The sequence below is a fragment of the Adiantum capillus-veneris genome, chromosome 9, assembly GCF_014529385.1.
Source record: "Adiantum capillus-veneris isolate H3 chromosome 9, ASM1452938v2, whole genome shotgun sequence".
Classification (NCBI taxonomy): Eukaryota; Viridiplantae; Streptophyta; class Polypodiopsida; order Polypodiales; family Pteridaceae; genus Adiantum; species Adiantum capillus-veneris.
The window spans coordinates 151,982,928-152,000,744 of NC_140939.1; the positions used below are offsets into that span (position 1 = coordinate 151,982,928).

A 17,817-nucleotide genomic window follows, 5' to 3' on the forward strand; every position below is an offset into this window, starting at 1 on the left:
TACCACAATTTTTCTTACCATTTTGCATACTCTTTATTCCATAAAGAAATAATCTCATGCACGCTTCTCTTATTTTTGGTGTAACTCCATCCCAACAAAAATCCAAAAAAACTAGTTTTATTTATGTGTATATTTTTTCACTATTGTGATTTTTTCCTTCCTACATCTATTCTCTGCTACTCTCACAAATTAGAACACCAAAGATATTCATCTTTTTATGGTAGACTTATAATGAGAGAGATTTATTTATTTTTTCCACCTATATTATTTATATTTGACATGTACATACTTTTTTAGACCCCTCAATATTTGATCTCCTTAGATGTACTATTCATTTATATCATGATCTCAACAATATCTTCAATTATAGACCTACCAAATAAGGTCAAAGGTATGTGGCATGCATGCATGCACTATGGAGGGCTCACTCTTGGAGGCATTCAAAAGAATCATCCAAAGAAGGACCCCACAAGGACTTTGTGCAGTGGAAAAAGACAATCGATTTTGCTGAATTTTTAAACGTCGCTTGCTCTCTGAATTTGAAAAGGTGATACAAACAAAAGTCGTAGCTCATGGGCTGAACTTTTGCCTCAAATTTTTTCATATTTTTTTAAGGTACGGCTATGAGCTATGATTTTATTGGTGGACCCCAGTTTGCCCATGCTATGCAGCTACACTCCCTCTTCCACTTTATCATTTTCCTCTTTCACACACACTTCTCCACTCATCATCCCCACCTCTCTCACCACTCCTCTCTGCACCCTACTCACCTTCTTCTCAACCTTGAAGAATAAGATAAACCATGATGAACTCATGTCTCCTACACACACTTCCATTCCAAAATTGACCACCTAGTCTCATTTTTCCTCCTCCATATTACCCATATCTATTAAAAAAACCACAAAATTCAGCTTCTTCTCTTGAAAGACAGAATCATGGTGATTGATTACTCATATTGAATTACCTCTCCCTCTCTCTCTCTCTCTCTCTCTCTCTCTCTCTCTCTCTCTCTCTCTCTCTCTCTCTCTCTCTCTCTCTCTCTCTCTCTCTCTCTCTCTCTTTACGCGTCCTAGTTCGCATCCAAAACTAGGTGGTGCCCCAAATTTGTGTAGGGTTAGGTTGCGGGTTTGTGTGTGTGTTTGTTGTTCTTTTCCAACCCCAACCCAATTGAGCAGCACAGGAGCCTAGAAGGGTGCTTAGAGTCCACTCTTGTTGTTGCCCGGCCCGGACCGGCTCACTGGATTGATCATACACACTGCCTAGACATTGAGTAATAAAATTTTGGGAGGACCCAAATTTTGAAAATCCATTAGAGCAAATGGCAATTCCAGTAGCACCAGCTACAATATGACTAGCAGACTTTACATAATTTGCAAGGCTATGGGATGAGGATCTTGATGCTCACTTACAAAAATTTGAAGTGATGTGTGTAGCAAATGAAATCATAGATAATGACCAAAAATTGCATATTTTCATAGCAACCTTCAAAAATGAAGTTACAAGCTAGCATGGGAATTTACCCATAGCAGACAGAGCCATTTATCCATAGCTTGCAAGGGATTTCCTTGTGAAATTTTACCATCAAGGTTTCCAAGATAGACTCTCTCAACAATATGATTATCTTCAGTAAGGGATTAATAAGAGTATGGATCATTATATCCAAAGGATGGAGACCATAGTACGAAAGACGAGGGTTGCAGCACCCAATGAGGACGCTCAAAAGCACAGGCTTGTAGATGGGTTAAGAGACCCAAATGCCCAGCAGTATGTGAGTCTAAGAAGACCAGTAGACTTAGCAGCTGCCAAACAAGAGGCCCAAAATTGGGAGGAAGTTCAATTAAGTAAACAAAGGAGAAGAGAGCTATATCGTGGTGGTCCCAATGCAATGACTCCTACTATATCAGTTACACGAGGTTAGGAAATTGTGCCTTCCTATGGGGTTACACCAGCTCAAGTTGTGGCCAATACAAATCAAACTCCGTATTTATCTCCAAATCCATATATGACAGCTCCAGCATACATGCTCCAAACTAGCACACCCCCAACACTAGCTCTCACATAAGATGGGGTAGTCCAATTGATGCCAATTATAGTTGAAAATCTAAAAGAGGAAATTCTTAGTGCTATAAGGCCTCAAATGAAAGAGGTCTTTGTTGTAGCTCAACAAGTAGTAGGATCATCTACGAGTGCACCTTCCATGAGATCAAATATTTGGTGTGGAAAGTGAAATGGTTACGGTCATCTAGCGACTAAATGTGCAACCGCATCACAAGTTGTACCCGATCAAGAGTATGCACTATTTTGTACCTATTGCTTGAAAAATAACCACATAGAGGAGAATTGCTTTGTGAAACAAGCTCATGAATGTTGCCAAAGCAAGAGCTATGTAGACCAATTAGAATATCATGGATAGAAACAATACCACCTATGAAATTGGCCCATCTCCACAATCATTTATACAAAGAGGCATACCAAAAACATATCAGCACCAGTTACAACAACAAAGGCAAGGGTTACCTACATAGGGTATACCACCTATGCCAAGGATGCAAGGACAAATGAGGAGAAATTTGCCTTATAGACCTATTTTTAGGAAAAATAAGTTTAGCCTTATAATAATCAAAGTATGGGACCACCCAACCCCATAATTTGTTATAATTCTCAACCGAAAGGACATATAGCTCCATATTGTCCAACTCCTTGTAAGAATCAAGAGTATGTTCCCTTATGTCAAATCTGTAGTGAGGAGGGTCAGTATGAAAATTCTTGTCCAAAACAAATAATCCCTCCCAGTACAAGATGATAAGGGAAAGCAAAAGGTCGATGAGGGTCCTAGTACCTCTGCTAACCCAGTGGAAGTTGAACAACCACAAAGTGTATATCCTTATAAACAAAAAGCTTAAAAAGTTACTTTTGCTAGGGAACCTCTGATGGTAGGTGTGGTTACTAGATCCCAAAAGATGGAAAATGGTAAATAGGCTAACAGCCTCAATTTCAAATAAGAAGAGTGAAAATAAATTTGTGGAATCACTTGATGAAATATCAGAGGATCATTGTATTGACGAGCAGTTGATTGGTTTGTAGCTACAAGAGAAGTCTAAGATTACAAAAGGTGTAGCTCCTTCTCCAAAGAGATTACAAACCTCCGTAATTTGAAGAAAGAGCACACAAGAACCCTTTGATTTATGGGAATCCATGAAAGAATACAAGATATCATTAGATTTGACCACTTTGGCAAAAATGTATCCTCTTTGTAAGAAGCAATTATACCATAAAATTGTGCATAGAAGAGGGAAGAGAAGAGACTCTAAGAGATGACGGAACAAGTTAAAGAGAAGGGAGTTCAAGTGGTGGATATGTTTATGGATTTAGAAGCCCCTAGCATTTTCTTGGAAATAGGAAGCCATAGTGTGATGAGATTGCAACTTGATGGTGGAGCTACAGTAAGCTCAATGACTGAACAAACCATGGAAGAGTTGGGACTAAAACATGTAGAGCCCACAAACATAGTTTTACATCTAGTTGATCAACAACGTGTAAAACCCTTGGGAATTTTATAAGGAATTAAGACTATAGTGGCAGAGCTTGAGTTTCATGTTGTTTGGATGTGGTCTTTTGTTGCATCTCTTGTATAAACAACCTCTTCCACATAGAAAAGTGATGTGTCAATAACCCATGTGAAAAACCTCTTAAAATCCTAGTGAAAGCACAACCACTTCTATGCATAGGCAGCCACATCTTGTATGTGTACATAGGCAGCCACATCTTATGTTTGTTCATAGGCAGCCACATTTTATGCCCATGTGTCAAAAGAATGTCCCTTTGTATATGCCTATATAGAGGCACATTATGTTGAATAAAAGTCAGTCTATCATTTTGCAACTACATTCTATTGTATTGTGTGCCCAATATCAAGACCTAAGATAACTCTATTCTAATTATGTTTATGCCATGAATGGCACATTAACCTATCCACCATGACCCAACAACTGAAATCAGAGTCGACGGTTCTACACCTTGGCCAATTAACTCCCATTGCATTAGCATCCCTAATAATCACACTCTCTAATCACCACTTTGGCATGAGCATGCTCCACTACCCTTTGGTTATTAGGTGAAGAGATGATTGTGCTTTGCATTTTAGATACAATTAGCGTGCATATTTCATTGTATTTGCATTTCTTGATTGCATATGTAAGTGATTTTGCATGTTTCTTATCTCCTAATAATTTTCTACTTAAACATCACACCATTGCATTAATTGTGTGTGGAAGAAGCATTGGTCAAGGGCTTTCCATTGAGCCCCTAGTCTTTGCATTTGGAAGGCTCTAGCATTATTAATCAACTTGCAAAGTGTGTTCTTATGCTCTCTAGATCTTTTGCTACAACAGTTTATGTGTGTGTGTGTGGCAGACCACTCTAAAATTAATAAGAGGTTGGTTTTTTTCTGTCACTAAAGGGCGAGTCTCAGCATCATTGTGACCCATCATTCCCTCTGTCCAACTTATTTTTGGCAAGCACTTAACAACCCATCCAGAGTCGGCCCCGCCAACACCATCATTGCTTGCATCATCATGGGCTACATAATGTTAAATGCACTACCCAATGAGATCTACCAATCTTCTACCAAGTTGCCAACACCATACTCATCAGTCTTGTTGGCTCCTCTTAGAATGCCTACAGCTTGCTTGAGTCTAGACTACTCCTAGCCCCAAAACTTCTTTGCTATGTAGACTACTACTAGCCCCAAAACTTCTTCGTTGTCAGTTGCCTTTGCTCAATAGTGAATCCTTTTTCGGTTATTGTTTTCAACTCTTCCATCAGCTCTACCTTCACTCACCGAGTCACCTGCATATGGCCCTATGCCAACTCAGTCCTCGCCTAGTGTTCGAGAGTCAATCACTGAGCTTCGTCTTTCATGCTACTCACATAACCAATCTAGACCCGATGGAATTTGTCATTGAAGGAAGCCCTCACCACATTTTCTCTCGCCTCAAATCTTGCCATTTGCTCATGACCTCATTGTCAGGAGTCGCAGCTTTGGTAAATCAACAAAGCACTTTGAAGTTCAAGTTTATCCTTGAGGTTTTCATTCACACCTCACAGGAGGTGTTTCCCATGGCACTGCTCAAAGACCTACAATCCCTTTTTTCCACAAGCCTCATTCAAGAGCTTCAAGCCCTTGAGCCACAAGCCTCCAAGGCCTAATTTCCTAGAAGCTTATCTCTCTTTCTCACATGGAATCCCACATACTTCTCGTGTCCAAGCTCCAAAGCCCCTTTGGGTCTAAACCCTCTTCCCACGGTGGTTTTTAAGAAAAAAAAAATTGAGCATTCAAGACGTTAAATTGCAAAATTTTAAACAATCTTCCCTACATAAGAGCCCTAAAATTTTTTAATCCCCAAAAAAAAATCAATACCTCTTGAACTTCAAGGCGTGTCAAGAAATTTGTGAAGGGGTGCTCCATGAAATTGGAGAGTGAATTCACAAATAATTTGTAAAATGAGTTGAGATTAACTGTTCACGAGGACTAGACACTGCCCAATGACCTGGGTAAGACCTTCCTCTCACTGCACACGCTTTTGTTGCATCTCTTGTGTGAACAACCTTTTCCACCTAGAAAAGTGATGTGTCAATAACCCATGTGAAGAACCTCTTAGAATCCTTGTGTAAAGCACAACCACTTGTATTTGTGCATAGGTGGCCACAAGTTGTCCCTTTGTATATGCCTATATAGAGGCACATTATGTTGAATAAAAGTAAGTCTATTGTTTTGCAACTATACTCTATTGTACTGTGTGCCCAATATCAAGACTTAAGCTAACTCTATTCTAATTATGCTTATGCCATGAATGGCACACTAACCAAAAAAATAAAAGCTATTTGGGCACAGTCACTAGAAGAGCGAGAACTAGCCAATGAGGTTATGGCTCAGGTTCTACAAAAAATGGCCCTGTTAGAGATAGAAAAAGGACAAGCTATTTTAAAAGCTCAGCACACAATAAAGAGCTATTAAGTCAATGGAAAAGTATTATCAACAAGAAGAAATGGATGAGAAGTCGAAGGACCATTGAGAAGATGTTTGAGATTATAAACTAAGAACTTAAATCTTATCTTAAACAAATAGCAGCCTTGAGAAATGATGTTAAAGTAATGAAGTAAGAGCTTGACGAGTGTAGACGAGGAGTCCCCAACTCCGAGCAAACGTTTTCAAGCGATGAAAAACCGAGCCAGTTAATGAGAGGCACTTTATGAAAACACACATAGTGAAGAGTTCCTGTAAGTCACTCATCATTTATGTAATTCTTCACTTAAGAGACTACATATATTGGCCCTAAAACTCCTAAAGATGGCAGTTAAATTTAAGAATGGATATGCTAAGCAAGAGGTACTTGGAAATTCATGTGATGTAGCCTCCACCAAAAAAAAGACTATGCTCCTTCTCAGCAAAGTTGTGTGTCCACCACCACATCCACATCTAGTAGTGCCACCACCATTCTCAAGTGCAAACATTGCAGGGGGCAAGGGCTATAGCAATTTTTTAAATTTTAAAGAGGCAAATCTCTCTCTCTCTCTCTCTCTCTCTCTCTCTCTCTCTCTCTCTCTCTCTCTCTCTCAGCGTGCTTTTGGAAAACCTGTGATGCGTAGGTGGTGGGAAGTGTTTCTATCCAGCTCTTAAAGGTGTGTGGCCTTACTAGAGAGGTAGGACGAGATTGTTGTTATGTGCATAACACGGTGCGTAACACAATGAGGCCTTGCTAGTTGTGGGCTACTATTGGTGAAAGATAGGGTGGGAATAAAAAATGCTAATCATCACAAATTTTCATTAACAACAGATGCAATCGCTCAATATAGCTTCCTCTCTCTCTCTCTCTCTCTCATATTTTATAGTAAAAAAATTATCCCTACACCGATGGAGATGCTTTAAGGGATTTTTTTATAGCACAAGAGCTGTAGAAAAGAAAAGTGTGTTCACTTTTACATTTGGGGGGGGGGGGGGGGGGGGGGGGAGAGAGAGAGAGAGAGAGAGAGAGAGAGAGGGTTAAAAAAGACTCTATTCAATTTTTTCTTGAATACTCACAATAGTAAGTAGTATATATATTAAATAGCAAAAAGAATTAAATAAAAATCCCAACTCAAAATGAGCCATGGCATCCCAGTAGCACGATAGAACAACAACCAGATCATGACCTTTTACATGGAGGCCTAGCCAACAAATACATAAATAACTCCGATAATAACCACCATTTGACCATATATAACCCTTAACAAACTAGCCAGAACACGGGAGGCCAATCCGCAACAAACAAAAAACTAATCCGCCTAGCATGCCGTGAAGATGGGACCCACATCTCTAGTTGCCACCACGACGGTGCCTCTTCCACCGGAAAACTGCATGCACATAGGGAATCTCCAAATAGAGCCGACGTGATAGATTGACCAACAAAATCCACCACTAGGGGCAGCAGCTAAACGAGATCCGGACAAGAGCACTTGCAATGCCTCAAAGCAAAGCCTTATCACCCTGAACTTGCAGTTTGTCGAGACAACCACGAATAACCGAGCCAAACCCACAATAAAGGTCCGAATCACAAGCCAACCAATCAAAAGCACTAGCATCCTCCAAGATCATGGCCGACACTCACCTTTAAGTCGAAACAACAGGCTATTTAAAGGGAGCCTTGCCCTAGCAATGAACACCCGAAGTGAAGAACCGAGAACATCATGTGATGAAACAATAGCCAAGCTACTCATTTACCCTTTCAATGACGAGGCAGGAGGGGTGATGCCTCCTGTATGATAAGAATATGGAAGAGACGAGGGAAAGCAACCATTGATAGCCGGAAATGACATGCCATATGGGGTGGCCTTTACACCACAAATAGCCGGAACATTCCCAAGCATCATCTCAAGGTAGGAGTAATCCTATAACTAGAGAAGGCACCACCTAGCATAAGTGCGGCTAAGACACAGACATGCATGACAAAAGTGAGATGCCCTTTAGGTAACCAACATGAAATGGTGATACAACAAATGTCCACATGTAAAAATGCCTAGTAAACAGTCAGGAGTGTGTGTACGAGAGAGGTATGTGACAAGGTTAGAATGGAGCATATTGATTGACTAGAGAGGCCGCACGTGATGGAGCACAAGCAGAGTGATATACAAGAGACGAAACATCCCGTGAATGTGGGAAAACAAAACTAAGGAGAATAGAAAATGGACTCCAAAGATCAAAACAACATTGCACCCTTTTATTGGCGATGATCATACTTACAAATGGTGGTCTTGACTGTTACAAACCTGGCTCTCGGCACTAGGGATGCATGATGGAATGCGAGCGCCATATGGTGCATGGTGCAGCTGGAATTAGCGGGAAGGTTAGTTGAGGGAAAACATCAGACGATGCAGCCACCGACGACGTCAATCACCAACATTGAGAGCGGCCCAAGGTAGCATGGTGTCGATGCATTCAATCCTAGCGTGCTCATGTTGCCTTGCAGGGGGGGTAGTGACTGCCTTATGTGCATGGAGTGGTCGTGACTAGTAACTCAACCATGGTGTGGTGGATAATGGGGAAAATGGTGATGTTGCCAATGCTAAAATGACCAAGCTTGCAACCAAACATGAGGCCATGAGCTCTCTAGCTTGGGGTGCATTATGTGCTTAGTGGTGCTTAGTGGTGATGTTACCAATGCTAAACTGACCAAGCTTGCAACCATGCATGATGCCATGAGCTCTCTAGCTTGGGGTGCAATATGTGCTTAGTGGTGCTTAAAATGTAGAGTGCATGGAGCTAGTGTGTTCCTCCTTCACTTGTGCCTTCCTTTGTGCTCAGCAGAGGCCTTTTTACATAGGCTTGAGGGGTGGTCCTTACCCAATGGTCCTTGCCAATATCCATTGGTCGTTGTAGAAGGTCTAGATGCCTCTCTAGTAAGAGAGAAAGAGAGAGAGAGAAGGTAGAGATAGAGAGAGAGGAAAGAGTGGGGGGGGAGAGTTTTTATTTACAATCCACTAGCCACTGGCTAGGTTATTTCGGAAGAGTGGAGTTCGGGGTATTTACAAGGGTTTTGTTGATGGTTCGGGTGGTCGGTGTCAGGTTTAAGGTTGCTAGAACTGGTATTTGTTGCGGGAAGCCAAGATGCTACGTGTCGCTTCCTCTCGGTGCCGGCCGGGGCACGCCTTCGGCGCCACTTCTTGTTTTGGTGTTGGCGACGTGCGAGTTGGCCGTCTTCTTTTTGTTGTTGGCATTGATTCCTTTGGATTTTTTTTATTATTCTCTGGTGTGTGTGCGTATATGCGTGCGTGTACTGTGTGTATGGGTAATGTGTGAGTGTCGTATATATATACCATGGGTTGTGTGTGTGTCTAGAGTGTGTGAAAGTGTTTATGTAAGCAATCAAGGGTGTGTGAGTGTGGGAACGTGGGATAGAGTGATATATTTATTTATTTATTTATATGTATAAAAACAAAATTTAAAAAAATACGTGTAACTTCTTATAGAGAACGAGGGGGGCGGAAGGAGACGACGTGAGTGAGAGGGGGGGAAGATGGTGAGGGAATGGGGAGAGGTGATGTGTGTGTGTGTGGGTGTGTGTGTGTGTATGGGTAAGAGATAGATAGATAGATTGATTGATTGATTGAATTATCGTCCACGGATGTCAGATATGACCCATGGGACCAAAAACAAACATTACAACCACTTCTTCTAAGTGAGGGCAATGGATACATATCAGTTAAGGACTGAGGGTCCAGCAAAAGAAAAAGCAAAGTCTAAGGGGGGTCCTGTGGGGCAGGAGCAGCGGCCGGTTTAGGAGTTTGAAACTCCTGGATGATGGCCTTCCCTCTGCGGTATACTGCCCACTTGCCTTTGGCTCGTGCTTCACGCACTTTTTTCAGCTCTTCGCCTTTGTGCTTGATTTGTGTCGGGGTGAGTTCTTCGGCGATCCAAAATTCAGTGTCTCTAAGGAGACGCGATTGCTGGAGTAGTCGGAGCCATTCCTCTTTGTCTTTGAACTCAAGAATGGCATGTCCACTAGGTGTGCGCTTGGTGTTGAATTTGTTGACGATACATTCTACCGCATCGTAGTCGACATGGACCAGTTTAAGAGTTTCGTTGAGGAGGTCGATTAATTTGCAGAAATCTTGTTTGCACTCGTCCCATGCTTGGGGCAGTCCTCCAATGTGAAGCTTGAGGGCATTCTCTTCTTGAAGTTGATGTTCCCGCAGTTCTGTCTTCACACAAGTTTCCACTTTGGCAAATGCAATCGTGTGCGCTTGAGTGACTTTTTCTTCGACTTCCTTCACTTTGTCTGTTGTGAGGCCGACCATGGAGTCAGAGCGAGAGAGAGAGAGAGAGAGAGAGAGAGAGAGAGAGAGAGAGAGAGAGAGAGAGAGAGAGAGAGAGAGAGAGAGAGAAGAATTACCCGGCTGCACGCTTCGGGCTGCTTGTACGAGGAGGGAGAGAGAGAGAGCAGGTGGCTTTGTATCTGACCAAGAGCGAGGGAAGGGATGAGGGGTATGGGAGGGGTAGTGTGTGTGGATATGGTGCGTAGGGTGGGAGGTTATGAGAGAGAGAGAGAGAGAGAGAGTTGTTTTACTGCACCTTCGCGCTGGTCCGACAGGGGAACGAGAGGGAGATGATGGCGTTCGAGGGTGAGGGAGAGAGACAGTAGCGTTGTTTGTTGTGCCTTTGGGCTGGTCAAGAGAGCGTGCGAGAGGAAGAGAGAGAGAGAGGGGGGCCTTCGGGCTGCTCTTGGCCAACAACGAGCGAGGAAGGGGGGGGGAAGTTATTGAGGGTCAATGGGGTGGGGTAATAAGAGAGAGAGAGTGTGTGTGAATTATTATGCTAGCCTTTGGGTTGTTTACACACACAGAGAGAGAGAGAGAGAGAGAGAGAGAGAGTTGGAGAGTGAGAGAGAGTATATGCTACGTGGTCCGCTGATGGAAGTAAGATAGGAGGGGAGAGAGGGGTGTGTGTGAGGCCAAGAGAGTGTGGACGAGAGGAGAGGGTGGTTGAGGTACGGCGGTCCTGTCAGAGGGAGAAAGACAAGCGAGGAGGGGTAAGAGAGAGAGTGTGTGTGGAAGAGAGAGAGAGAGAGAGAGAGAGAGAGAGAGAGACTTGTAAAAGCACGGCGGCCCGCTATAGGGATAGAGAGTGTGTGATATTTTATGCGCCATGCGGGGCTTGGTGGAAGAGTGAGACAGGAAATTAAAAAAATGAGAGGGAGTGTGGGGTTGGTGGCTGCAGTAATAATACAAAAAAATGCTATTTTTTTGTGGTTTTCTTTACCTCCGGGTCCATGAATGGGTTGATTCATGTGGTTTCGGCTTTGAAAATCGAGAACTTTAGACTCTCAAGCCGGGTTAGAGGGCGGTGCAATTAACCTGGTATCATTAGCCCTCCCCCTTAATGTTAGGGGCATTCATGCCTCTAACTCACCTGTTTGATCATTGTCGTCGGAGGTTCAGCAATGTCAAGAGGTGGAGTTTGATCAAATCGAAGAAAATAAGGATTAAGCCGCCAACCACTTACTCTGGTCTTATGAAGCTTGCCATCAGCTTCCATAAGCTGGTAACTCCCATTGGCATACTTTTTCCTCATGATGAAAGGGCCCTCCCATTGGAGTAGGAGCTTCTTATCTTTGTGTGTGTCGAAGCGATTGTCGTAGCGGAGCACCAACATGTCTTTCTTTAATTCTTTGCGCCGAAGATGTTGATTGAAACTAAGCCGTCTATGCTCTGCCTGTGCCGCATAATAATTGATTGCCTCTTCTTTGTCCACAACTGTAGTCTTTCCAAGTCGAGGATGTGATCTCTCAAATGCATGTTCGGCCGTTGAAGCTGGCTTGCCATCACTTTGAGACTTGCTAGTTGCACCTCAATAGGCAAGATTGCCTCCTTGCCAAATACCAAATGATATGGGGTGAACCCCAAAGATGTACGGAATGAGGTTCTGTAGGCCCACAAAGCTAGGAGTAGATACTTATCCCAGTCTCCAGGATGATTGTTAACCTGCTTGGTGATGATTTTACAAACCATTCCATTCACTTTCTCAACTAGGCCATTACATTGAGGGTAATATGGTGATGAGTGCCTCCTTGTAATGCCAAGTTTTTGCATTAACTCTCCTACTAAATCTGCTCTGAAACCTGGCCCTCTATCAGAGATGATTTCTAATGGTGTGCCAAACCTGCAGCATATGTGCACATAGACAAACTTAGCTACCTCTATAGCTGTGATCCTAGTTGTGGCTGTAGCTTCCGTCCATCTAGTCATATAGTCGACTCCCATGATGATGTAGAACTTCCCTCGGTTGGCCCTAGGCAATGTTCCTATGGAATCTATACCCCATTTTTCAAATGGTCCATATGAAAGGATAGGTGTCTGTGGTTTAGGCATGAGTGACCTGGTGCCGGCCTTTTGACACAACTTACATGTCCTACCACCAGTGGTGTACATCACGGTTGAGGCTAGGCCATACAAAACCAGCCTGCAAGATTTTCCTACTTGTTATATCTAGGGCAAAGTGAGCACCACAAACACCATCATGACAACTGGCAATTACCCCCGTAATTTCATTAGAGAGAGGGACCTTCCTGAGTATTTGGTCCTTACCCTTATATACAAACCGTCATCGATAAGCCGATACCTTGTGGCCTTCCGGGTAAGCCATTACTTCTGTCCTTTTGTTAAATCAAGTGGACATTCCCCTGTATCCAAAAAATGCATGATGTCAGGTAAGGCGTCACTGCCTTGAAATAGAGGGAGCTTTAGCTTTATAGCTCCAACCACCACTTCATGCAGTCTTTCGCTTGTTAGGGCATCAGCTTCATGGTTTTGAGCCCTTGGGATGTGGTGTAGTTGAACTGCTTCAAACTTACCCAACAAAGTTTTTACACAGCTTAAGTGAGTCCTCAAGCTAGGATTCTTGCATGTCCACACTCCATTTACTTGCCTTACCAAAAGTAGAGCATCCCCAAATACGTTAAGGTGCTTTACCCCTTGCAAGACGCACCATTGTAAACCCTTGGTTAGTGCTACATACTCAGCTTCATTGTTAGAACGTGATTCCAACAAATGGCCAAGCGAAAATACCTTGATACCTTTGTCATCAAAGACCACTATGCCTGCAGCAGTTGCTTTGTCAGATGCTCGCTTGTAGGCTCCATCAAAGTAGAGAGAGTGTGCTCTTTCTACCATTGGTGGCTCTGGAAATGATTGAATTCCTTCCCCTTTAGATTGATTTACCTTCTTCTCAAAGTTTTGGTTGGTCATGAGTCCCCCCAAGCTAGTCCTTGTCGTGCTTTCCACCTGTCCTGTGTAGTCAAATTCTTGCAAACGAACTAGCCATTTAGTAATCCTAGCAGAAACATCCATGTGTTGTACAACATAGGGAAACATCTCATCCATGGTTAAAATTACAAATTGCCTAGGCAGCAAATATGACATGAACTTTGTAGTTGCAAATCTAAGAGCTAGGACTAGGTGTTCCACATGGGTGAAACCTTTCTCTACTGTTGTCATCATTCGACTGGAGAAGTAAATTGGCCTCATGAAAGATGTTGTTGTATCCTTTTGGAGTAGCACAGCCCCCAAGGAGTCATCACCCATGCTTGAGGTGACATAGAATTTTTCATCCCACTTAGGTGGTGAGATAGTTGGTAGGGTGGCCAAGACCTCCTTTACCTTGTTGTAGTGATGTTCGCTCTCCTCGTCCCAAGTGAAAGTTGATCTTTGAGTGAGCTGTTGCAGTGGTAGAACAAGTTGTGATAGTAGATGTATGAATCTACTCAAGTACCTCACCTTTGTAAAAAAGAGACGAGTTGACGTGCAGTTTTTGGTGAAGGCAGGGCTATGAGTGCGGACACCTTACTTGGATCGGCGTTGATACCCTTTGCTGAAATTTCATGGCCTAACAGAAGGACTCTACTTTCCCCAATGTGGCACTTGTCCACATTTAATTGACCACCTAGGCTTTGCAACCTTGCCAAACCCTCAAATACCTTTTCTAAGTGGGAAATGCCAGGGCTATATATACAAAAATCATCAATAAACACTCTTATGGATGTTCCAAAGAACGGTTGGAAGACATATGTGACATATCTTTGGAATGTGGCAGGTGCATTTGTGAGACCAAATGACATAACTCTGTATGCAAAATAGCCTCATGGAGTAATGAAAGTGGTTTTTAGCTGATCTTCCAAGGCTATGAGTATTTGAAAATACCCAGAATAACCATCACATAGGGTGTAGCATTTATAACCCGCCACTTCATTCAGAATTTCATCCAACAAAGGGAGAGGAAAGTGGTCTCTCTTTGTAGCTGCATTTAGTGGTTTGTAGTCAATGCAGGCCCTCCACTTACCATTCTTTTTAGGCGTCACTAATACGGGTGACACCCACTCTGAGTTTTCTACATGATAGATGAACCCTGCTTCTAGTAGCTTCCTTACCTCGGCCAGGAGTGCTTTTTCTTGTATGACCCCCAGCCGTCGTAGCTTTTGCACAACTGGTTTTACCCCTTCCTTCAGCTTAATATGGTTTTCCAATACTGTAATACATGTGATTCTTTCATAGTTGTCAATGAAAAGGTCAGGAAATCCCATCAACATTTGCAAAAATTTATCATTCTCCTCAATTGTTAATTCCATAGACAACATACCCTTCAACCAACTTTCTCCTAGGCCAGGTGATTTACTTTCCTCTTCGTTGCTTTGCCCTTCTGGTGACGGGTTCCCAGTGGTGTTTGCCCTTTGTAGATCCTCCATGATGATACCCATCACATCCATGGAACTGTCGCTTTCATTGGTGGGTGTGGTCTCCTCCTCAGAAGTGGAAGACTCACTAGTGGTTTCATCTGCTGATGTCTCTAGGTCCATTTTCTTCTGCTTGCCAGTCTTCATGTCGTAGTAGATTGTCTCCCCTTTCTTACCAGTCATGCGTAGAAGGCCATTGCCCCAGTCCTGCTTTGCCTTCATGGCCATCAACCATGGCCTTCCCAAGATTAATGGATAGCCCTCCCCCTTAGTAGGCATTACAAAAACATCTACTTCTACCTCAGTGTTGAAAGTTTTGATCTTCACAGCACTTACCACACTTGCACATTTTACTTTTGCATTGTTTGCCAACTTTGCCTTGCATGGAGAAGGCCTGTCAACCTCGAGCCCCAGCTGAAGAATCATAGCTTCACTCATCACACAAATTTGTGCACCTCCATCAATGTAGGTGTTTCCAACCCTCTTACCTTTTATGTTGACGTCGACAATTGGAAGGATGTCATCCATGTTGCAACCCGAAATTGCTCCGGCTACCGTTGCTTTGGAGTGCCTTGTACTTACCATTTTGGACCATTTCCGCCTTACCTTTGGTGTGAGATGTAGCAGTTGTGGCCATGTTATCTTTGGTCCTTTCTCTGCCACATCCAATGTTAGATCATAGGGCCTAGAGCTTTCCCCTAACTGGAAGTCGGTGATGCCTAATTTCCGTCGTGGCCTTGATGGCTGTTAGGAAATACGACGTAGCTAAATAGATATTTGAGTAGATTACTTAATGGAGAGAGATAGATTTCACACACAAGAGATTATAGAGTAGAGAGAGAGAGATTACACACGATATACGTAGTTCACCCATTGTAGGCTATGTCCACGGGAAAGCAGCCACTCAATGGCTTTAGTATAAGAAGTCAAGTCCGCTTTTGAATTCGGCCATCGGCCATTGACTTCCGACCATCGACCACCGGCCATTGACTACCGGCCAACCGGCCAATTGACCAGTCGTTTTCCGACCACTTTTCGGCCGCCGTCCGGCCATAATATTCCGACAAAAAGGAATATTTTGGCAAAGAAAAAAAAAAGTCTCGGCCCTAAATTTTGACCGTGAAAATTTTGGTTTTCGACTAGTGATTTTTATTTCCGGCGAGTGATTTTTCTTCACGCATGATGGCTTCTCCTCATAATGGGGACCTAACAAATGTGCGTTTTTACCACAGAAAATTACAAGGGGTAAATCAGGCTCCATACTTAACAATGGCCTCTTGCTAGTCTCTCCTTTCATGTTTCTCTCATCATCAAATTGTGTAGCTTTCTCCCTCCTAGCTCTTTTTACAGTCATGGCTTCAAATGGTTCTACAAAGGTTACCTTCTCCTTACCCTTATCCCTCTCCTTTACTCTGGGTGGATCCACTACTAAGGCCTTTCCTTTCTCTTCTAGCCTTATGATGTTTACAGGGCGATCAGGTGGTGGTGCCGGTGGAAGAGGTGGAATGGGTGCTTGTGGTGGTGCCTGGGGTGGACGTAAAATTTGTGTTGGTGGGGCTGGTGCTCGAGGTGGGGGTGTTCTCTCTCTAGGGGGTGAAAGTTGGTTTCTCCTACCTCCTCTATTAAAGTTTTGTCGCGGTTTGGGATAGTAGTACATACCATGACCATCTTCTCCGCAGTTGTAGCAGTGATACTCCCTGTTTTGTCGTTGCACTCTTCCCGGGTCTTGATCTCTTTCTTGATTCCTTCCTTGCTGTATCAAGTGGACAGACAAATTCTGCAGTTGGTCAGTAATATGGGCCAACATATCTTGTTGGTCATTTCTTACCCCAGGAGCCGGTGGTGGTGGAGGAATGGTGGTTGTCGTGGTTGTTGGCCAACGTGATGTTCCTACTTCTGTTGACTCAGTTTCTTTGGCTTTCATCCGCAGCTTCTTGTCCTTAAGGCGAGCAATCTCAACGGCTAACTCGTACGTAACAGGGAATCTACCCTTCACCTTCTCCTTGAGAAGCGGCCATAAGCCATGCGTGAACCGGTCCTTTTTTAGGAAATCAGGTGTAGCTTCCTCTCTTGCCAGTGACTCAACCCACCGTTCCCACAAATCCACAAACTTGGACTCATAGGTCGCATATTCTAAAAGACCCTCCTACTTCAAGTCTCTCAACTTGTCCCACAGCTTCTTTGAAGTAGTACCTCCCCCAAAGCGCCTCTTAAAAGCAGTTTTTAAGGATTCCCAGTCATCCTTAGTTGCTTGTGGAAGTGGGTTGTACCATGACCTAGCTTCTAGCTCCATGAGATGCTTAAAGATTCTAACCCGGGATTCATCTGTATCTTTGTTGCTTACTACACATGCTACTTCAAATTCATCTAGGAAATTTGTTACCAAATCCTCCCCCTTCTTTCCTTTAAATGTTGGAAATGCTACACTTGCCATAATTACTGAGAGAGAGAGCTAGAAAGACACACTGCTTAGCTTGCAATCAAAAGTTTTTTTTTCCCCTTTACATGGAGGCGTGTATACCCTTTTTACACTAGAACATAGATTAAAATCTCAAATGGTACATTGCCTTGTACCAAAGGTAAGACAAATGGCTGATCTGATGTCAGAACCTCAAAGAAGCGCTCCCCACCCAGTATGGTGTTGATGACGTGCTGGTAGTGAGCCTTCAAGTCCAGTATTACCTTGATTGAGCGTACTCATATCGGAATGTGTGATCTGCCTTGAGTTGTATTGATTCATGTGAAGCTTAGAGGTGCTTAGTCATTGTCCAAGCTTGTGGGAGAGGGTGGTGTTCTTTCCTAAAACAAGCTCAGTAGATCCCTAGTCTCTCTAGTGAGAGCATGAGCATGTGCTTCCGTTATCTGTGCTGCAGCATCAGGTGCGACTTGGAAACTGACTGTGATAATTACCTCGGTGACTTGAGTTACCCGATTCTTGACGAAGTAGAATAGTGTTGATTCTCTATTGTGCAAAGCTCCCTCCATCTTGTTGTTGCGGGTTGGTTGTAGGTTGCAGACATGGTCTTGAATTTCTCCTTCTTCTTCTTGGCACCCGGCC

General features: G+C 43.2%; 1 protein-coding gene across 1 annotated transcript; it reads left to right on the forward strand.

Annotated features, from left to right (window-relative positions):
- Positions 1 to 1,666: 1,666 nt before the first annotated feature.
- Positions 1,667 to 3,560, forward strand: LOC147451400 (uncharacterized). The gene is made up of 2 exons (XM_086520616.1): positions 1,667 to 1,913; positions 3,400 to 3,560. The coding sequence occupies exons 1-2, from the start codon at positions 1,667 to 1,669 to the stop codon at positions 3,558 to 3,560; spliced, it is 408 nt and encodes a 135-aa protein (XP_086376742.1).
- The last annotated feature ends 14,257 nt before the right edge of the window (positions 3,561 to 17,817 follow it).